General features: G+C 48.0%; 1 protein-coding gene across 4 annotated transcripts in view; it reads left to right on the plus strand.

Annotated features, from left to right (window-relative positions):
• TTLL11 (tubulin tyrosine ligase like 11) overlaps nt 1-23,527 on the plus strand; it is a 120,888-nt gene that overhangs the window by 33,954 nt on the left and 63,407 nt on the right. For all 4 annotated transcript variants that reach the window (XM_068249018.1, XM_068249020.1, XM_068249021.1 and 1 more), the window contains exons 4-5: nt 15,206-15,781; nt 20,333-20,428. In XM_068249018.1, the coding sequence (XP_068105119.1) occupies nt 15,206-15,781; nt 20,333-20,428 (672 nt within the window). The remainder of the gene's footprint in view (nt 1-15,205; nt 15,782-20,332; nt 20,429-23,527) is intronic.

Consider the following 23,527-nt stretch of genomic DNA (forward strand, 5'->3'; position numbering starts at 1 on the left):
CGGCCAATCAGCGGCCGCCAGTGCAGTGCATATTAAGTAGCCATGTGCGCGGCTACTGTAGCGGCATCTCCCCGCCTCCTCTCCGCCCCCCACTGAGCATGTGCAAACAGTCAATCCGGCTAAAGCCGCTAGAACACACAGCATGCAGCACTTTCACTACAACGTGCAGCGTAACATGTAACGCAACGTGGGCAGTGTGAACAGCACACTTGTGTTACATTGCTGTGCGTTGGGGGAGCGTTACAGGCGCACTAACGTGCGCCTGTAACGTCCCTGTGTGGAAGCAGCCTAAAGAACCACAACTGCAAAGAAAGACATTTTAAAATACATACAGCTTATGCTGGGAATACACGGCTCTGTTTTCAGACGATTAGATGGCTGGATAGATAATTTCCGACATGTCCGATCTCCCGCCCGATCGTTTCGCCACTCGATTCCGGATTGAAGTGAATGGAAAAAGATAAGAAAACTGAGCGGAAGATAAAAGAATTGACCACGGAATCGAGCGGTGAAACGAACGAGCAGCAAAATCGAGATGTGTATGCCCAGCATAAGCTGTACATTTCTCACACAGTAATTTGCACTATAAATGACTTTTTGTATGTTGCTGTAGCATAGGCCCCTTTTCTACAGAATTCCGCAAGCACACGTTTCATTCTATTCACGTTTCATTCTATTTCATTCTATTTTTTGCTACCTTTTGAATCTGCCGCAACTGAGCCAGTTACCGAGGCTGAACGGCAGACCGCGGGAGGATGGCGAGGGACTCAGGCGAGCTTATGGGGCTGGAGGAAGCCCCGGGCAAGTATCGAATCTTTAGTTATTTTCATCTCTGGTTCACGTTAACTCCCTTTGTTCCACCGCTGTCCCCCGGTGAACTTGCACGCATTCCGGACTCCTACGCCAGTGATCTGCAAACTTGGCTCTCCAGCTGTTAAGGAACTACAAGTCCCATAATGCATTGCAGAAGTCTGACAGCCACTGTCATGATTCATAAGGCAAATGCATTGTGGGACTTGTAGTTCCTTAACAGCTGGAGAGCCAAGTTTACAGATCACTGTCCTAGGCAGTCTTTGAAAGTACTTGTGTACCCGAATGCCTCCAAAAATGAGCGCACTAGTACTGAACTTGCACTAGCCCGGAATGGCACGTTTGGAGTATGGATTCAAGGGGCGTGGTGACCAATGGAGACAAAGGACCTTCCAGAGGAGACAAAAAGCGAGACAGGGACACTAGGAGCCACTAATGGTGTAGTACAGGGGTCTCAAACTCAATTTACTTGGGGGGCCGCAGGAGGCAAAGTCAGGATGAGGCTGGGCCGCATAAGGGATTTCACAATCGCGGCGCATCGCCGCCTCTGCCCGCCTCTCTCACTCTTCCTTCACAGAGAGGGGCGGGCAGAGGCGGTGATGCGCCGCGATTGACGTCAGGAGGGGCAGAGCTGAAGCTGAAAGCTCTGCCCCTTCCAGGAAATTCCGGCGGATTGCCCCCCCGGGCGCTTTGGGGGCTCTGCAGCCCTCGTTTAGCGGCGGGGATGCGGCGGATTACTTGGGAGCACTGAAGCGAACTATAAGGAAGCTTTTGCTGGCGAGGGCCACAAAATATTGTATCGAGGGCCGCAAATGGCCTGCGGGCCGCGAGTTTGAGACCCCTGGTGTAGTATATCGACGGTCAATTGACAATTATAATGTGTAGGATAATCTCAAGGGTGGGTTGCAAAACCAGCAGCCACAGTGTATCAGCCAGCGAGGAAAGCCCGTCCTTGCTCGGGTTCTTTGATCTTTGAAAATGTGGGTACCACTCCAAAAAACAGGCCAGCACCCCAAACTTAGGGGGGCTGGTGTAGGATATCGCTGAGAGGGAGGAGGCGCCCCAAGGTGTAATGTGTGGTTGTATTAATATCGACTGGATTAAACATAAAAACTGGCTTACTTCTAATAAAAAGGGGGTAGCCCAAATAAAATGATACATTTTAATAGAATACAGACATTTGAATGATGACGCGTTTCGCGGATCACAGTCCGCTTCCTCAGATCAAGTAACAAAAGTGTCTTAGCGTTTTACGAGCAAGCAACGAGATAAAAACAAGGAACACCAAGAGCCCCAATAGTGTAATATGTACTGGTAAATGGTTACTAGATAGAGTAAATATTAATACTCACAAACCAGGGTTACCATTAGGCAACCACTGTAAAGGCAGGTGGGGAGATTTTCCTGACCCCACTCAGGAATAAGAAGTCGCTCTCTGTAGATGAGAAAAAGGGGGTTCAACCCTCCACCCAGGGTGGACTCAATATTATGCAGGAGAACAGAGGCGCCAAAAGGATAAAAGGAAGCTAAATGAGCTTAAAAACCAAATTCTTGGTAAATAGAGGAGGTAGTGGTGGACTTACCTCCTCCAAGTAGACACACAACGACTGTAGTAAAGACAGTCAATATATTTTATTTATGAACTCCAAATATGCAACGCGTTTCGCAGGTTTGATCCCGCTTCATCAGGCAATAACAACGGAGCAATAGCATATGTGGTCAGTAGAAGAGCCAGGCACCTCTGTTTTACGAGCAAGGAGTGCCTCTTATAGAGTCTTCCCTCTACATTGGTCGGTATCTTACGGCTTATTTTTTTGCTTCAGATTTACTTTAACCGAGTACACGGAATTATTCATGTCACCATCTGTACCTTCAGAGTGGCTTTCAGTCCCTGCCATAGTCATAACCTTATATCCTTACCACAGCATACGGTCAGTTTAGGGAGAGGCCAGGTAGCACCAGTATGTTTTTGGGAAGTGGGTAAAAAATGGAGTGGCTGTAGGAAACCCACGCAGACACGGGGAGAACATACAAAACCCATTCAGATATGGGCCTGGCCAAGACATGAGGTTGGTATTTCAGTGCTGGAAGGCAGGAGTGCTGTTGACTACACCACTGTGCCGCCCACATGTCCAGTCTGGGCTGCGATTATAAGTGAATCTCATGGATAGATGCAGGAGTGGCCGACAGCCAATCAGATCTCGGCTTTTCACTTGCAGGTTGTGGCCTCTGTGATCATCCTGACTTCTGCAACTCAGAACTCTGCCCCGCCCCTTCCTGTCCTCCACACACCAATCAGGCCTCCTCTGTCTTGTTATTGGTTGGTGAAATGGCAGGAGGAAGGCCTGGCTGCACTCTGTATCATCCGCAGTGTCATTCCACAACCCGTCACCAGATAACAGCATGAACAATCCTGACTGTGCAATAATTCATGACAACCAATCATGGCCCACCTTTTAGCCTTACATACATGCAAGCTGATTGCTGGTTGGTTGCTCCGCATACCTACCCACCTCATATGGCCTTGTGGCCCATAGTGATGAAACCCCTGCATGTGTGCATTCTAAAGTAATTCATTACCTAGGAGACAGTGAGGCAGTGCCCTCCGCTAGGATGGAGAGTTCTGGTGCTGTGCAGGCAGTAAGGACAGGAATTGATGGTGTTTCTGCAGATTGAGCCGTAGGGGGAGCTGCTGAGCATCACATAATGGAGCAGTTCTTACCTAGGAGACTGGAATCCAAAGAGATGGCGCCTTCCTCTGGTATAGCATGAAGTGTGGAGATTTTGGCTGTGCAGGCAGGATGTGAGGGTGTTTCTGCAGATTAAGCTCATATAATGGGGCAGTTGTTACCTAGCAGACTGGCATCCAGAGAGATGGCGCCCTCCTCTGGTATAGGATGCATAGGCAAACGCAGAGGGGGATTACAGCTGCCCATAATCCCCCCTCAGACCAGGGCCGGTGCAGTGTCTGGGGACAGCCGCAAGTTGAGACACCAGAATATTTGCAGGCATCCTGCAGCTCACAGCACCTCCCCCTTTTTTTCCCAGCTACAGTTGACTTTGGATGGAGCAGCAGCGTGCGTGTGTACAGAGCATGGAGCAGCAGCGTGTGTACAGAGCATGGAGCAGCAGCGTGTGTACAGAGCATGGAGCAGCAGTGTGTGTACAGAGCATGGAGCAGCAGCGTGTGTACAGAGCATGGAGCAGCAGCGTTTGTACATAGCATGGAGCAGCAGCGTGTACAGAGCATGGAGCAGCAGCGTGTGTACAGAGCATGGAGCAGCAGCGTGTGTACAGAGCATGGAGCAGCAGCGTGTGTACAGAGCATGGAGCAGCAGCGTGTGTACAGAGCATGGAGCAGCAGCGTGTGTACAGAGCATGGAGCAGCAGTGTGTGTACAGAGCATGGAGCAGCAGCGTGTGTACAGAGCATGGAGCAGCAGCGTTTGTACATAGCATGGAGCAGCAGCGTGTACAGAGCATGGAGCCGCAGCGTGTGTACAGAGCATGGAGCAGCAGCGTGTGTACAGAGCATGGAGCAGCAGCGGATGTACAGAGCATGGAGCAGCAGCGTGTGTACAGAGCATGGAGCAGCAGCGCGTGTACAGAGCATGGAGCAGCAGCGCGTGTACAGAGCATGGAGCAGCAGCGCCTGTACAGAGCATGGAGCAGCAGCGTGTGTACAGAGCATGGAGCAGCAGCGTTTGTACATAGCATGGAGCAGCAGCGTGTACAGAGCATGGAGCATCAGCGTGTACAGAGCATGGAGCCGCAGCGTGTGTACAGAGCATGGAGCAGCAGCGTGTGTACAGAGCATGGAGCAGCAGCGGATGTACAGAGCATGGAGCAGCAGCGGGTGTACAGAGCATGGAGCAGCAGCGGGTGTACAGAGCATGGAGCAGCAGCGGGTGTACAGAGCATGGAGCAGCAGCGTGTGTACAGAGCATGGAGCAGCAGCGTGTGTACAGAGCATGGAGCAGCAGCGCGTGTACAGAGCATGGAGCAGCAGTGCGTGTACATAGCATGGAGCAGCAGCGCGAGTACAGAGCATGGAGCAGCAGCGCGTGTACAGAGCATGGAGCAGCAGCGCGTGTACAGAGCATGGAGCAGCAGCACGTGTACAGAGCATGGAGCAGCAGCGTGTGTACATAGCATGTAGCAGCAGCGTGTGTACAGAGCAAGGAGCAGCAACATGTGTACAGAGCATGGAGCAGCAGCGTGTGTACAGAGCATGGAGCAACAGCGTGTGTACAGAGCATGGAGCCGCAGCGTTTGTACAGAGCATGGAGCAGCAGTGTGTGTACAGAGCATGGAGCAGCAGCGTGTGTACAGAGCATGGAACAGCAGTGTGTGTACAGAGCATGGAGCAGCAGTGTGTGTACATAGCATGGAGCATCAGTGTGAGTACAGAGCATGGAGCAGCAGGGTGTGTGTACAGAGCATGGAGCAGCAGTGTGTGTACAGAGCATGGAGCAGCAGTGTGTGTGTACAGAGCATGGAGCAGCAGTGTGTGTACAGAGCATGGAGCAGCAGTGTGTGTGTACAGAGCACGGAGCAGCAGCGTGTGTACAGAGCATGGAACAGCAGCGTGTGTACAGAGCATGGAGCAGCAGGGTGTACAGAGCATGCAGCAGCAGGGTGTGTACAGAGCATGGAGCAGCAGCGTGTATACAGAGCATGGAGCAGCAGCGTGTGTACAGAGCATGGAGCAGCAGGTTGTGTACAGAGCATGGAGCAGCAGCGTGTGTACATAGCATGGAGCAGCAGCGTGTGTACATAGCATGGAGCAGCAGCGTTTTTACATAGCATGGAGCAGCAGCGTGTGTACAGAGCATGGGGCAGCAGGGTGTGTACAGAGCATGGAGCAGCAGCGTGTGTACATTGCATGGAGCAGCAGCGTGTGTACAGAGCATGCAGCAGCAGCGTGTGTACAGTGCATGGAGCAGCAGCGTGTGTACAGTGCATGGAGCAGCAGTGTGTGTACAGAGCATGGAGCAGCAGGGTGTGTACAGGGCATGGAGCAGCAGCGTGTGTACAGAGCATGGAGCAGCAGCGTGTGTACAGAGCATGGAGCAGCAGTGTGTGTACAGAGAATGGGGCAGCAGTGTGTGTACAGAGCATGGAGCAGCAGCGCGTGTACAGAGCATGGAGCAGCAGCGCGTGTACATAGCATGGAGCAGCAGCGCGAGTACAGAGCATGGAGCTGCAGCGCGTGTACAGAGCATGGAGCTGCAGCGCGTGTACAGAGCATGGAGCAGCAGCGCGTGTACAGAGCATGGAGCAGCAGCACGTGTACAGAGCATGGAGCAGCAGCGTGTGTACATAGCATGGAGCAGCAGCGCGTATACATAGCATGTAGCAGCAGCGTGTGTACAGAGCAAGGAGCAGCAACATGTGTACAGAGCATGGAGCAGCAGCGTGTATACAGAGCATGGAGCAACAGCGTGTGTACAGAGCATGGAGCCGCAGCGTTTGTACAGAGCATGGAGCAGCAGTGTGTGTACAGAGCATGGAGCAGCAGCGTGTGTACAGAGCATGGAACAGCAGTGTGTGTACAGAGCATGGAGCAGCAGTGTGTGTACATAGCATGGAGCAGCAGCGTGTGTACAGAGCATGGAGCAGCAGTGTGTGTACAGAGCATGGAGCAGCAGCGTGTGTACAGAGCATGGAGCAGCAGGTTGTGTACAGAGCATGGAGCAGCAGCGTGTGTACATAGCATGGAGCAGCAGCGTTTTTACATAGCATGGAGCAGCAGCGTGTGTACAGAGCATGGAGCAGGAGCGTGTGTACATTGCATGGAGCAGCAGCGTGTGTACAGAGCATGCAGCAGCAGCGTGTGTACAGTGCATGGAGCAGCAGCGTGTGTACCGTGCATGGAGCAGCAGTGTGTGTACAGAGCATGGAGCAGCAGGGTGTGTACAGGGCATGGAGCAGCAGCGTGTGTACAGAGCATGGAGCAGCAGTGTGTGTACAGAGAATGGGGCAGCAGTGTGTGTACAGAGCATGGAGCAGCAGCGTGTGTACAGAGCATGGAGCAGCAGCGTGTGTACAGAGCATGGAGCAGCAGTGTGTGTACAGAGCATGGAGCAGCAGTGTGTGTACAGAGCATGGAGCAGCAGTGTGTGTACAGAGCATGGAACAGCAGTGTGTGTACAGAGCACGGAGCAGCAGTGTATGTACAGAGCATGGAGCAGCTCTGGGGAACTTAACAGAGTCAGGTATGAGCACAGCCCTGTGCCCTACTGTGTGAATGCTTCACTTTCCCCTTCATTAGCAGCGTAGGCTGTCCTCATTATTATCTGTATCCAAACTGCTCCTGATTGATCCTGTTGTTGATCGAGAGCAGATCAGACATTCAGGAAATAATTGTCAGATCCTGTCAGTCAGATGGGAAATTGCATTATGTGTTCCCAGCATGATGTCCTACCATATTATTATACAGTGCGTGGCTGAGGAAGACCTTTCAGGAATCCCCCCTTAAAAAGCCTGGGTTTGCCCCTGGGATGGGGTGATGGAGACTCTGGCTGTGCAGGCAGTAAGGACGGTAAGAAGAGATGATTCTACAGACTGAGCAGTAGGGGGAGCTGCTGAGCCTCATATAATGGGGTAATGTTGCCTAAGAGACTGGCATCCAGAGAGATTGCACCCTCCTCTGGTATATGGTGGGGTGGTGGAGACTGCAGACGGAGCAGCAGGGGGAGTTTCAGAGCTTCAAATGAAGGGGCAGTTGTTACCTAGGAGACTGGCATGCAGGAAAGTCAGGAAGTGATGATGTTTCTGCAGATTGAGCAGTAGGGGGAGCTGCTGACCCTCCTATAATGGGGTATTTTTACCTAGGAGACTGGCATCCAGTGATATAGCACCCTCCTCTGGTATCGGATGGAATGGTAGAGACTCTGGCTGTGCTTGTAGGAAACCTAGTAAAATTTGATGGCGTTTCTGCAGACTGAGCAGTAGGGGGAGCTGCAGATGATGGGGCAGTTGTTACCTAGGAGATTGGCATTCAGAGCGATTGCACCCTCCTCTGGTATAAGATGGGTTGGTGGTGACTGGCTGTGCATGCAGGAGAGAAGGTAAGATTTGATGGCGTTTCTGCAGACTGAGCAGTAGGGGGAGCTGCAGAGCTTCAGCTGATGAGGCAGTTGTTACCTAGGAGACTGGCATCCAGAGCGATTGCACCCTCCTCTGGTATAAGATTGATTGGTGGTGACTGGCTGTGCTTGCAGGAAAGCTGGTAAGAAGTGATGGCGTTTCTGCAGACTGAGCGGTGGGGGGAGCTGCAGAGCTGCAGATGATGAACGGTTCAGGAAATATTTGCAGGTTAATCAGGCAGAGACTGTGAATCTCAAACATAAAAGGTTTAACAAGGTGCGTCTGTGAGAATGTGGCTTTCTGTGCGGCAGACGTGTCTGACCTCTGTGAGTCAGCGCTGAACACTTCATTCCCTCCAAATTGGAAGAAATTCAGCATAAAAGGTGCATTGTCCAACCAGGGGCCGCTAATTGTCCAATCCCTGCTCCGATGCCTCTCTCCAGCAGAATCCCATTACAGAATGACACAATCTATGCGGGCTCCGTCCCCGAGATCTCTGAGAGGAGGGAGGTGTGAACAGGTGCTGCTACGGGAGACATACTGCAGAGTCCTATCCACAGAACAGTGGTACCAGTGCAGGTTCTTTCCTAGCAGAGGTGTATTCAGAGGGGTGCAGGTACAGTTCGTGCCATGGGCACCACAGAGCCATACGCGCCACGCCTGCCCCCATGCTGTACCACCACTGCTGCCTCTCCGTTCGGGTCAGTGGTGACCGAATAGAGGAGCTGGAGCACAGTGACTGCAGAGTACATCAGACGTGGAAGTGATGTCATTTGTCACTTCCTGCATGTGAAGTATGCTGCACTGGTTACTGTGCGCCGCCAACACTCTCCTCTCTTTGGGCACCGCTGATCTGAGGTCTGTAAGTAAAACAAAAGCCCGCCCTCTCTCTGCCCAAAAAGTCCGCCCCCTCCCACTCTTTGCCAAAGAGGCCGCCCCCTCCATCTTTTTGCTGGTGATAGTTATCTTGAAGAGGTCTGTATATTTGATTTGTGCTGCTCTTCATTGATTAACTACCTCAGTCAGTATTTTTGACCCTTACTTGTTCATGGTATATTTTCATTATCTGCCTGGGGGGGAGGAGCACAATTTCAGAGTATGCCATAGGCGCTATATTATCCAGGTACGCCACTACTTCCCAGTAATCACTGTGTAGGGGGCGGGGAGTAGTGACTGGGGGGAGGTGATCAGACACTGGCACAGGAGTGCAGCCACACTGCATTATCTGTACATCCCAGAATCCAGTTCACAGAACCGTGGTACCCGTGCTGGTTCATTCCCAGAGATCTCTGTGGATGGGGGGGGGGGGGGGGGCTATCAATGGGGCAAGGATGAAAGTGGGTGATGGTTACCAAGGAGGGAGGTATGATCAGAACTTGACACGGGTCCAGCTACTCTGTGCAGTGCCTGTATTAGATAGGGCATGCTGGTAATTATTATTTAGTATTTATGTAGCATCGACATCTTCTGCAGCACTTTACAGAGTACATAGTCATGTCATTGCCTGTCCTCAGAGGAGCTCACACTCTAATCCTACCATAGTCATAGTGTAATGTCCTACCATATCATTATTATGTATTTATATAGCACTAACATCTTCTGCAGCACATTACAGAGTACATAGTCATGTCACTGACTGTCCTCAGAGGAGATCACACTCTAATCCTACCATAGTCATAGTCTAATGTCCTACCATATTATTATTATTATTATGTATTTATATAGCACTAACATCTTCCGCAGCACTTTACAGAGTACACAGTCATGTCACTGACTGTCCTCAGAAGAGCTCACAATCTAATCCTGCCATAGTCATAGTGTAATGGCCTACCATATTATTATTATGTATTTATATAGCACTGACATCTTCTGCAGCACATTACAGAGTACATAGTCATGTCACTGACTGTCCTCAGAGGTGCTCACAATCTTATCCTACCATAGTCATAGTCTAATGTCCTACCATATTATTATTATGTATTTATATAGCACTGACATCTCCTGCAGCACTTTACAGAGTACATAGTCATGTCACTGACTGTCCTCACAGGAGCTGACAATCCAATCCTACCATAGTCATAGTCTAATGTCCTACCATATTATTATTATGTATTTATATAGCATTGACATCTCCTGCAGCGCTGTACAGAGTACATAGTCATGTCACTGACTGTCCTCAGAGGAGCTGACAATCCAATCTTACCATAGACATAATGTCCTACGATATTATTATTATGTTTAAACAGAAAATGATGTTGCGCTCCTCTTATTCACACAAATTAGTCTCGATTACCGATTCGCAACACCAACCAGTCACCTTATATAAATTGCACAGGTGTTTGCGCTCAGTACGGTATCCCAAGGTAATGTTCACAGTTCCTATATGACAGACAATCCTTTGATACACAAATGTCACTTGGTCCCGATATCTTGTAGGCAACACCTCAGATGAGACATAAGGGCTCTTACACAGTGGGACGTTGCGGTCGCATAACATTCACCTAACGCAACGCATGGTGGTGCTAAAGGTGGACGCTACATAGAGCCGCGTTATGCGGCTCTTGGTGCGCTGTTTTCGTTTGATAGAACCAGCAATGATTCATATGAATCATTGCTAGCAGGCTGAAAACGAGAATGATTCATATGAATCATTGCTAGCAGGCAAAAGACGAGAATTATTCATATGAATCATTACTAGCAGGCAGAGAACCAAGAATGATTCATATGAATCATTGCTAGCAGGCAGAGAATGATTCATATGAATCATTGCTAGCAGGCAGAGAATTATTCATATGAATCATTGCTAGCAGGCAGAGAACCAAGAATTATTCATATGAATCATTGCTAGCAGGCAGAAAATGATTCATATGAATCATTGCTAGCAGGCAGGGAACCGAGAATGATTCATATGAATTATTGCTAGCAGGCAGAAACGGAGAATGATTCATATGAATCATTGCTAGCAGGCAGAGAATGATTCATATGAATCATTGCTAGCAGGCAGAGAATTATTCATATGAATCATTGCTAGCAGGCAGGGAACCGAGAATGATTCATATGAATCATCGCTAGCAGGCAGAAAATGATTCATATGAATCATTGCTAGCAGGCAGGGAACCGAGAATGATTCATATGAATCATTGCTAGCAGGCAGGGAACCAAGAATGATTCATATGAATCATTGCTAGCAGGCAGGGAACCGAGAATGATTCATATGAATCATTGCTAGCAGGCAGAAACGGAGAATGATTCATATGAATCATTGCTAGCAGGCAGAGAATGATTCATATGAATCATTGCTCGCAGGCAGAGAAATAGACATATGGCAATGGTAGGAATTAGATTGTGAGCTCCTTTGAGGGACAGTTAGTGACAAGATATATATATATATACACTGTACAGCGCTGCGTAATATGTCGGCGCTATATAAATACTAAATAATAATAATAATTGCTAGCAGGCAGAGAATGAATCATTGCTAGCAGGCAGAATCCGAGAATGATTCATATGAATTATTGCTAGCAGGCAGGGAACCGAGAATGATTCATATGAATCATTGCTAGCAGGCAGAAACCGAGAATGATTCATATGAATCATTGCTAGCAGGCAGAGAGTGATTCATATGAATTATTGCTAGCAGGCAGAGAATGATTCATATGAATCATTGCTAGCAGGCAGAAACCGAGAATGATTCATATGAATCATTGCTAGCAGGCAGAGAATGATTCATATAAATCATTGCTAGCAGGCAGAGAGTGATTCATATGAATTATTGCTAGCAGGCAGAGAATGATTCATATAAATCATTGCTAGCAGGAAGAGAACCAGCATTGCACTTTACCCAGAATTTGGAACTTGTTACCACTACCACTCCAGTTTATGATCTGGCATTGTACTACTGTGTTGTGTATCCTTTTGCTATTACCTGTATTGTTGTATCTATTGTCTATTACCTGTATTGTTCTGTCACCCCTGTCTGTAACCTTATTTATTGTACAGCGCTGCGTAATATGTTTGCGCTTTATAAATCTAATAAATAATAATAATTGCAGTGAATATTAATTAGCCATGTGGCTAGGCAAAAAAACAATAAAACAACATTACTGAGCATGTGCAAACAGTCTAACGCAGCTAAAACCACCTATAACGCACAGCATGCAGCACTTTCTAAATATTGCTACACGTTACACACAAAGCAGCGTGTGCACTGTGAATGTCGCACAGACTGTATTGCTGTGCGTTAGTCTGCCTTGGAACATTTTCTAAAGTGCGACTTTAACGTCTCACTGTGAAAGAGGTCTTAAAGAAAAAAGACAAAATATGGGGGTAATAGTGCAGTATTCCTTAATAGTTTCTTGCACCTCCACCTAACCATGGTCACCAGTGAAGCACACTAAATGTATATATAATGCGTTCACCAGATATAATGGCTGTTGAATCACAAACAGCAAAACCAGCATATAGTAGTCATCCAGAGGGACATCTGTTCCCACTCTTCTCCTTAGTCTCGTTATACAGCACTTGTACTCCAAAGAATTAAATTGAACAGCAAATCATAGTGAAGTACTTCAAATACATCTCATATCATTACACCTAAAAACCACCAGTGATTTGTAAGCCGTTACAGCATGGCAACCACCACCACATAAGGTGTGCTCTCACCAGATTGTAGTGCTGTCTAATCACAAACAGCCTTAGCGCTTATCCCTTTAAAGCAGGGGTCTCAAACTCAATTTACCTGGGGGCCGCAGGAGGCAAAGTCAGGATGAGGCTGGGCCGCATAAGGAATTTCACAATCGCGGTGCATCGCCGCCTCTGCCCGGCCCTCTCACTCTTCCTTCACAGAGAGGAGCGAGGAGAGGTGACGATCCGTGCGGCGATTGACGTCAGGAGGGGCAGAGCTGAAGCTGAAAGCTCCGCCCCTTCCAGGAAATGCCGGCGGATTGCCCCCGGGGCAATTTGGGGGCTCTGCAGCCCTCGTTTAGCGGCGGGGATGCGGCGGATTACTTGGGAGCACTGAAGCGAACTATAAGGAAGCTTTTGCCGACGAGGGCCACAAAATATTGTATCGAGGGCCGCAAATGGCCCGCGGGCCGCGAGTTTGAGACCCCTGCTTTAAAGAGACCCCAGTGCTCCGTGGGCCATGACCACCACCGTTGTCTCACGTATGCTCTCACCAGATAGTATTGCTGTCCATTCACAAACAGCATCAGCGCTTGTCACTCTGTATCCTCCTTCACTCCTTTGCAATTACCATAAGATGCAATAGACCGGCCCTTGTAAAAACTAAAAACACGCTCCCATAGTGCATGTAAAAGTTTTTATAACACTTGTAAAAACAAAATTTGCACTCACATTTCCATCAGCATAAAAGGCATATATATATGTATAAAAATCCAGCATCCCAGCTGAGCTGTACTGGGGACAGCCGTGACGCTCAGCTGTACCCTCGGAAGGCACAGAGAGCGATTGGCTCTCATAGGCTGATGTCTATGAGAGCCGATCAGCCGATTGCTGGGATTGGCTGCCGGGGGGAGGGAGGGAGCGTTACAAAATAAATAAAAAAATATGTACCGTATTTTTACTACAAAAATAATAAATAAAAACAAACAAACATAACAACAGTGATCAGAGCCCACCAACAGAAAGCTCTGTTGGTGGGCAGAAGGGGGGGGGGGATTCATTTGTGTGCTGATACGTACGGCCCTGTAGCAAGCTCTTAAAGCTGCAGTGGCCTAAATTGTAAAAATAGCCTGGTCACTAGAAGGTTGTAAGCCTACAGTCCTCAAGTGGTTAAAGGATACCCGAAGTGACATGTGACATGATGAGATAGACATGTGTATGTACAGTGCCTAGCACACACATAACTAGGCTGTGTTCCTTTTTTTCTTTCTCTGCGTGAAAGAGTTAAATATCAGGTATGTAAGTGGCTGACTCAGTCCTGACTCAGACAGGAAGTGACTACAGTGTGACCCTCACTGATAACAAATTCCCCTTTTTATCGCTTTCTTGCTCTCAGAAGCCATTTTCTGCTAGGAAAGGGGTTTATAGTTGGAATTTCTTATCAGTGAGGGTCACACTGTAGTCACTTCCTGTCTGAGTCAGGACTGAGTCAGCCACTTACATACCTGATATTTAACTCTTTCAGGCAGAGAAATAAAAAAAAGAACACAGCATAGTTATTTGTGTGCTAGGCACTGTACATACCCATGTCTATCTCATTATGTCACATTTCAGTTCGGGTATCCTTTAACAAAGCCAAGCTATTTACTGCAGTAAATAGCCGGGCGTTTTTTTCTCAGAGGAGAGAGAGGAGGTGGGGCCAGACGCAGGAAGTGGAGTGATGCGGGTTCTTCGGGACGGCTTCGTGGAATGATACTCCGCAGGTAAATATAACTTTTCTTTACAGCAGCACTGAAGGATTTTTAATTTTTGGATGGAGATCCTTAGAGTTTCTCTTTCGGGTTTACACTCAGTCTAGGATCAGGGTTGCCCGAGGATACAGATAATGTCACATAAGTCATACGCTGTCAGATCTTCAGCTAATGCGGCGGATGAATGATACTTCCTGACTAAAATGCAGCCTCCGCTTCAATCAGATTTCAGCCAAATTATGATTGAAATGGCTGCTGTGCATCGATTCAAGGCTTTCTACTGCTCCAAGCAGCCACTTGTATACCTGATATTTTACTCTTTCAGGCAGAGAAAGAGAAAAAGGAGCACAGTATAGTTATTTGTGTGCTAGGCACGGTACAAACCCATGTCTATCTCATCATGTCACATGTCAGTTCGGGTATCCTTTAAAAACAATTAATGACAGGCCATATTGTGAACTTTTTCTGGCCCATACCTTCAGGGTAAATTTACATCACCCCACCGCAGCCTCATGAAAGTCTATGGGGGGTAGTTCACACTCCCCGCGTTGCGGTACGCTGCCCCCGAGAGTGCCCTATCTAACGCACGGACATACCTATGTTACCACGCGGCTCCTGTGGCAATCTGCGTCAGACCTGAAATTATGTACTGTAGGTCTATGGTAACGCGCATGTATTTAAAAAACCCACAGCAGTTTTCAGCCTCGCATATGCTTGGAAGCTTCTGCACACGTCATTGATTGCCCAACAGGAAGTGAGCGTCACTTCCTGTTTGGCCAGATGCCAGAAGGGGATTACCAAATTCTAACGCGGCAATCCCTGAAGGCCTGGTTTTGGCGGTGCAGCCCCTGCCCTGTGCTGCAGTGTAAAGCCGGCCTCAAGATCTTCGACTGAGAGTTTGGTGGTTTTTACTGTTCTGTCCTGTTGTAGGTTCGAATGGCCAAGGAAAACGACCCGTCGTGGAAGCCCACCTTCATCGTGAAGCCAGATGGTGGTTGTCAAGGAGATGGCATCTACCTTATTAAGGACCCCAGCGAGGTTCGAATCTTGGGTAGCATCCAGAACCGACCATCCGTGGTCCAGGAATACATTGGTAAACCTCTCCTGATAGACAAGTTGAAATTCGATATGCGACTCTACGTGGTTCTCAAGGCACTGGAGCCATTGGAGATCTACATTGCTAAAGAGGGCCTATCACGGTTCTGTACAGAGCCATACCAGGAACCAAACAATAAAAACCTTCATCATGTTTACATGCACCTGACCAACTACTCCCTCAACATTCACAGTGGAAATTTCGTACACTCGGAGAGCGTCCACACTGGCAGCAAGAGGACTTTCTCCAGCGTCCTTTACCGACTTTCCGCTAAAGGGGTGGATGTCAAGAAAGTCTGGTCTGACATAGTCTCTCTGGTTATCAAGACCATCATCGCTCTGGTTCCAGAGCTTAAAGTCTATTACCAGGCAGATATACCACCAGGAAAACCAGGACCTACATGCTTCCAGGTAAGTGAGGGTTGGGGTGGAAGTCTATCAGTTCAACTCCAAACCTCTTTATATGTGCAATGTGAAGGTAGGGAGGCTAGAGGGGTTATGGTTCAGTGTCAGGTGTTTACTTTTGGTGGATGTTAGGTGTAAGGAAGGATTTTACATTGGGTTTGAGGTTAGGGTTAAGCGCCAGGAAAGTGTTTACGCTATGGTAAGGTTAGAGTTAGGCATCAAGAAGGGGTTTAAATTGGGGTTTGTTAGTTAGATTTCAGGAAAGGGTTTACTTTGGGGGGGGGGGGAGGTTAGTCAAGAATGGCTTACATTGGGAGTTGGTTTGAGTTAGGTGTCAGAAAGAGGATTGCATTTAGGGCAGGTTAGGATTCAGCATCATGGAGGGCTTTTAAATTGGGGAGGTTTGGGTTAGGCATCATGGAGGGCTTTTAAATTCGGGAGGTTAGGTTTAGGCATTATGGAGGGCTTTTAAATTGGGGAGGTTAGGGTTAGGCATCATGGAGGGCTTTTAAATTGGGGAGGTTAGGGTTAGGCATCATGGAGGGCTTTTAAATTGGGGAGGTTAGGGTTAGGCATCATGGAGGACTTTTAAATTGGGGAGGTTAGGGTTAGGCATCATGGAGGGCTTTTAAATTGGGGAGGTTAGGGTTAGGCATCATGGAGGTCTTTTACATTGGGGAGGTTAGGGTTAGGCATCATGGAGGGCTTTTAAATTGGGGAGGTTAGGGTTAGGCATCATGGAGGGCTTTTAAATTGGGGAGGTTAGGGTTAGGCATCATGGAGGGCTTTTAAATTGGGGAGGTTAGGGTTAAGCACCATGGAATACTTTTACATTGGGGAGGTTAGGCACCATGGGAGACTTTTACATTGGGGAGGTTAGTGTGAGAAAACGCGGAAAAGCCGCCGCATATGCCAAGAGCAAGGCGGCTGACTCCGCGTCCAAAGCGGCGGTTTGCACGCATAGACCCGCGTCTGGTAGTATGGTGGAATGCGGAAAAGCCGCCGCATGTCCTGACAGCAAAGCGGCTGTTTCCATGTCCAACGCGGCGGTTTGCATGCAGCAGCATGCGCTTGGTGTGGCTGGGTCTGTTAGTGCACATAGGCAGATGGAGAGCTACGCGCGCGCGGGCCTAAACTCAGGACCTTTATACCAGCAGGGTAAGTGTCAGCTGATCAGGAAGATCAGCTGATTCCTGCAGGACTCATGATTGGCTGAATGGCTCGGGCGGGGCGGCAGAGTCCAGCAACTATATATTCTGCTGCTTGTCAGTTGCTGGTTGTCTGCCATTGCTGACACTTGCGTAAAGGCACTCAGACCTTAGCTAGACCCGACAGTGTGCCAGAACCGGCTGGAGCTGGGAATCCACACTGAGTCAGATTCTTGATAGCTTAAAGTACTAATTGAATTGTATTATTTGTTAGACCAGTTCCAGGGTGTTGAGATCAAGGCCCTCACACCCCAGACTAGGAATACTGTGTATCTTCTGTGTATTCTCTAGCATAGTTCCAGGGTGTTGAGATCAGGGCCCTCACATCCAAGACTAGGGAACTGTATTATCATTTATGTTATACTCCAGACTAGTTCCAGGGTGTTCTGAATACGGAACTCACACCCAAGACTAGGGAATTGTATTATCATTTATGTTATGCTCCAGACTAGTTCCAGGATGTTGTGACTACGGACCTCACACCCCAATAGTATTGCTATTACTGTGTTACGTTAGCCCAGTTCAGGGCAAAACCTTACATATTAGCAGCAGGGCTTCCTGCTACCCAGTCTCGGTCCCTCGCCCAGGGGTCCACAGGCTACAGGAATATCACCCACTGTCAGGGGTGAATTCCTCAGGAGTCAGGCCTCCAGCTCCTCTGGTGGTCTTCACTCAGAGTCGTTACTGTTGCACCAAACACTTACACTCTCTCAGGTGTCTAGAGGTTAGACATATCTGATTATTGACGATTCCGCAGATCCTCAATAATCTGGTATATCTCTATTCTTGGGGATACTGCGGATCGCCTAGGATCAGATTCTCTCTCTGGTTGCTGACACCAATCGTTACAGTTAGGGTTAGGCATCATGGGAGACTTTTACATTGGGGAGGTTAGGGTTAGGCATCATGGAAGACTTTTACATTGGGGAGGTTAGGGTTAGGCGCCATGGAAGACTTTTACATTGGGGAGGTTAGGGTTAGGTATCATGGAAGACTTTTACATTGGGGAGGTTAGGGTTAGGCATCATGGAAGACTTTTACATTGGGGAGGTTAGGGTTAGGCATCATGGAAGACTTTTACATTGGGGAGGTTAGGGTTAGGCACCATGGAAGACTTTTACATTGGGGAGGTTAGGGTTAGGCATCATGGAAGACTTTTACATTGGGGAGGTTAGGGTTAGGTATCATGGAAGACTTTTACATTGGGGAGGTTAGGGTTAGGCACCATGGAAGACTTTTACATTGGGGAGGTTAGGGTTAGGCACCATGGAAGACTTATACATTGGGGAGGTTAGGGTTAGGCACCATGGAAGACTTATACATTGGGGAGGTTAGGGTTAGGCACCATGGAAGACTTATACATTGGGGAGGTTAGGGTTAGGTATCATGGAAGACTTTTACATAGGGGAGGTTAGGGTTAGGCATCATGGAAGACTTTTACATCGGGGAGGTTAGGGTTAGGCACCATGGGAGACTTTTACATTGGGGAGGTTAGGGTTAGGCACCATGGAAGACTTTTACATTGGGAAGGTTAGGGTTAGGCACCATGGAAGACTTTTACATTGGGGAGGTTAGGGTTAGGCACCATGGAAGACTTATACATTGGGGAGGTTAGGGTTAGGCACCATGGAAGACTTATACATTGGGGAGGTTAGGGTTAGGTATCATGGAAGACTTTTACATAGGGGAGGTTAGGGTTAGGCACCATGGAAGACTTTTACATCGGGGAGGTTAGGGTTAGGCACCATGGGAGACTTTTACATTGGGAAGGTTAGGGTTAGGCACCATGGAAGACTTTTACATTGGGAAGGTTAGGGTTAGGCACCATGAAAGACTTTTACATTGGGGAGGTTAGGGTTAGGCACCATGGGAGACTTTTACATTGGGGAGGTTAGGGTTAGGTATCATGGAAGACTTTTACATTGGGGAGGTTAGGGTTAGGCATCATGGAAAACTTTTACATTGGGGAGGTTAGGGTTAGGCATCATGGAAGACTTTGTTACATCGGGGAGGTTAGGGTTAGGCACCATGGGAGACTTTTATATTGGGGAGGTTAGGGTTAGGCATCATGGAAGCCTTTTACATTGGGGAGGTTAGGCATCATGGACGACGTTTACATTGGGGAAAAGTATTGTGATTGATGGATAGCGAGTCTATCTTAGTGTGTAGCATTGTGATTGGTGTATAGAAAGTCTATCTGAGTGTCTAGCTTCATGATTGGATGATAGCGTGTCTATCTGAGTGTGTGTAGCATCGTGATTGGATGATAGTGAATCTGAGTGTGTGCAGCATTATGATTGGATGATAGTGAGTCTGAGTGTGTGCAGCATTATGATTGGATGATAGTGAGTCTGAGTGTGTGTAGCATCGTGATTGGATGATAGCGAGTCTATCTGAGTGTGTAGCATCGTGATTGGATGATAGCGAGTCTATCTGAGTGTGTAGCATCGTGATTGGATGATAGCGAGTCTATCTGAGTGTGTAGCATCGTGATTGGATGATAGCGAGTCTATCTGAGTGTGTAGCATCGTGATTGGATGATAGCGAGTCTATCTGAGTGTGTAGCATCGTGATTGGATGATAGCGAGTCTATCTGAGTGTGTAGCATCGTGATTGGAAGATAGCGAGTCTATCTGAGTGTGTAGCATCGTGATTGGACGATAGCGAGTCTATCTGAGTGTGTAGCATCGTGATTGGACGATAGCGAGTCTATCTGAGTGTGTAGCATCGTGATTGGACGATAGCGAGTCTATCTGAGTGTGTAGCATCGTGATTGGACGATAGCGAGTCTATCTGAGTGTGTAGCATCGTGATTGGACGATAGCGAGTCTATCTGAGTGTGTAGCATCGTGATTGGACGATAGCGAGTCTATCTGAGTGTGTAGCATCGTGATTGGACGATAGCGAGTCTATCTGAGTGTGTAGCATCGTGATTGGACGATAGCGAGTCTATCTGAGTGTGTAGCATCGTGATTGGACGATAGCGAGTCTATCTGAGTGTGTAGCATCGTGATTGGACGATAGCGAGTCTATCTGAGTGTGTAGCATCGTGATTGGACAATAGTGAGTCTATCTGAGTGTGTAGCATCGTGATTGGACGATAGCGAGTCTATCTGAGTGTGTAGCATCGTGATTGGATGATAGCGAGTCTATCTGAGTGTGTAGCATCGTGATTGGACGATAGCGAGTCTATCTGAGTGTGTAGCATCGTGATTGGACGATAGCGAGTCTATCTGAGTGTGTAGCATCGTGATTGGACGATAGTGAGTCTATCTGAGTGTGTAGCATCGTGATTGGACAATAGTGAGTCTATCTGCAGATTACATGCTGTTCACTGCCTCTCCCTCAGATTTTAGGATTTGACATCCTTCTGCTGCGGAACCTGAAGCCAGTTCTGCTTGAGGTGAATGCCAACCCCAGCATGAAGATTGAGCATGAGCAAGAGGTAAGCTGTGACAGTTACTGTAACCATGACTACATTGGGGGATCACTTCCTAACTGAACATGTTGCTGTAACCATGACAACAAACTGGGGAGGGTGTTACTTCTTTTTGAGGGTATTACTGCAACCATAACAACAAGAGTTAAGGGGCCCATACACCTAACGATTTTCCTGCCGATATACAGCCGATTCGATCACAGTGATCAAATCGGCTGTGAAATCGCCGCGCACACCGCTGACAGAACGATCGATTTCCGTCCGAAATCAATCGTTCCCGTTGATCCGTCTGTGCGGAAGATTTTTCTCGATAGCCGGCGGGTCGGGAGTGCGTCGATAGCGGCGTTCGAATGCCCGGCGACCGACGCAATACAGCGGGTATACATTACCTGTTCCGGCCGGCGCGAGTCACCGCTGTCTTCTTTCCGCGCTGGGTTCCAGACCGGCTGCAGCTACACAGAACTTCCTGTCCCGGCAGGAAGTTTAAACAGTAGAACGCCCTCTACTGTTTAAACTTCCCCTGGACAGGAAGTTCAGTAGCTGCAGGAACGGTCTGGAGCCGGAGCGGAGAAGAAGACAGCGGGGCCCAGGGGACTCACGCCGGCTTGAACAGGTAATATATGCGGAGGGGGGTCGGTAGCTCCACAGATCGTGATCGGTTTCATGCTGAAATCGATTCACAATCTGTTTGCAGTAAAGGCAGCCATACGATCCCTCTCTGATCAGATTCCATCAGAGAGGGATCTATCTGTTGGTCGAATCTGATGGCAAATCGACCAGTGTATGGCTACCTTAAGGAGAATGTAGCTGAATAAGAATGTTACTGTAACCATGACAACATACTGGGTATAGTGTTACTTGTTGTCTGAAACTACTCCTGTAACCATGACAACAAACTAGGATAGGGGTCACTTTTTGACTGTGAGTGTTACCATAACTATGACGACATACATTGGTGGTAGCATCCTGACTGCTAAAACAAAAGTTTTAGCTTTGTTCACCAGTTTCAAAGACTCTCCATATATTACTACTGTCTTTCAGATGCTAAATTAGGTTTTACCAAACAATAGTCAGCTATGTATCAGAGAGTAGAAGCTGCCCTCTTAAAACAGAAATAATTTGTGATAAATCAGCTTTAGGTGGACCTGAACTCTTGCACAGGACAGAAGGAAAACACGGAGAAATACACCCTGTATGTATTTAGAGAGTTTATCCTGTCTACTTCCCCTTCATCAGTGACTAATCACAACTGTAACTTGATCTCTCAGCTGTGTCAGCTGGCTGCCTTGGTATACCAGCTAATTTATAACCACAGGATGTTAACAATATGTCTGCTTCCATAAAAGCAGGAAGTAGACACACTGCAAATTTGTATCAGATGTAACAAAGAAATGTTTTTCCTTAAGGCTACTTGCACACCAAGACGTTGCGTTAGGTGCTACGTTAAGGTCGCATAACGTGCACCTAATGCAACGTATGGTAGTGCGGGAGAGGACGGTAGAGTGAGCCGCGTTAGGCGGCTCTATCCCTATAAGCCCTCCCAGAGTGGCGCTGATTGGCCGGCGGGACCACGTGATGCGGAGCGAGACACTCCGCATCACGTGGTCCCGCCGGCCAATCAGCTGCCGCCAGTGCAGTGCATATTAAGTAGCCATGTGCGCGGCTACTGTAGCTGGCTCTCCCCGCCTCCTCTCCGCCCCCCACTGAGCATGTGCAAACAGTCTAACGCGGCTATAGCCGCTCTAACGCCGTAGCATGCTGCACTTTCGGCAGAACGTGCAGCGTTACATGTAACGCAACCTGGGCTGTGTGAACAGCCCACTTGTGTTACATTGCTGTGCGTTGGGGGAGCGTTACAGGCGCACTAACGTGCGCCTGTAATGTCTTAGTGTGTAAGCAGCCTAAACGTTATTCTGCTGTTGGTTATCTTTTAGAGCAGGGCGGAAGTTTTGAGTTCAGGTCCGCTGTTTTCCCATGATGCATCACTCGTGAATATGCAGATAGCATCTCTATACCCCTGAAAATCAGGCTGACACCCAGAACCGCTGACTCATCGCAAGCCTATAGTTTATACATGTTACAGAGCTACACCAACCCAATATGCAGAGAGTCTGTTTCGGACTTTCTGGTTCTCATCAGTGCATGGCGGGGATTGATATGGCTCTATGGGACAGGGCTTGGACCAGTGCTTCAGACAGCTCATAGTGGCGCAGAACCGTTAGGAAAGTATGAGGGGTTAAAAGAGACCGAAAGGCCCTCCTACTAAAAAGCAATAAATGAATAAAAATGTGCCTCTCATTGATCATCCCTAAGGCCTTGTTCACATCTAAAATTGCAATCGCTGACGACAGCGACAAGCGATTTTTTTTTTTTTAGCGCCTCCCAGCGCTTACCAGCGTGCTACGATTTTTTGTAAAAGCGCTTTTCTACGTGATTTTGCAGAGAGATTTGTTTTTTTATTTCCTGACACAAGCCAGGAAGTGAAATCTTTCACCCGGAAATGAATAAATACAATGTATTTATTCTTAAAAGCGCTGGGGAAATCGCCATACACAGCGCTTTTTCAAGCGTTTTGCGATTTCCCTATTAGGGCTGCTCAAATCCGAATATAAGCTATACGCTCGCTATACACCAGCGGTTCTGGATGTGAGCCTGGCGTTCAGGGATATAAAGAGATTATTTGCATATTCAGGAGTGATGCTTCATGGGAAATCACAGTTGCTCACTTAAAGGATACCCGAAGTGACATGTGACATGATGAGATAGACATGGGTATGTATAGTGCCTAGCACACAAATAACTAGGCGGTGTTCCTTTTTTCTTTCTCTGCCTGAAAGAGTTAAATATCAGGTATGTAAGTGGCTGGCTCAGTCCTGACTCAGACAGGAAGTGACTGCAGTGTGACCCTCACTGATAAGAAATTCCCCCTTTTATCTATTGCTCTAAGAAGCCATCTTCTTCTAGGAAAATGTTTTATAGTTGGAATTTATTATCAGTGAGGGTCACACTGTAGTCACTTCCTGTCTGAGTCAGGACTGAGTCAGCCACTTACATACCTGATATGTAACTCTTTCAGACAGAGAAAGAAAAAAAGGAACACAGCCT

This window comes from Hyperolius riggenbachi, chromosome 8 (genome assembly GCF_040937935.1).
Source record: "Hyperolius riggenbachi isolate aHypRig1 chromosome 8, aHypRig1.pri, whole genome shotgun sequence".
Lineage (NCBI taxonomy): Eukaryota > Metazoa > Chordata > Amphibia > Anura > Hyperoliidae > Hyperolius > Hyperolius riggenbachi.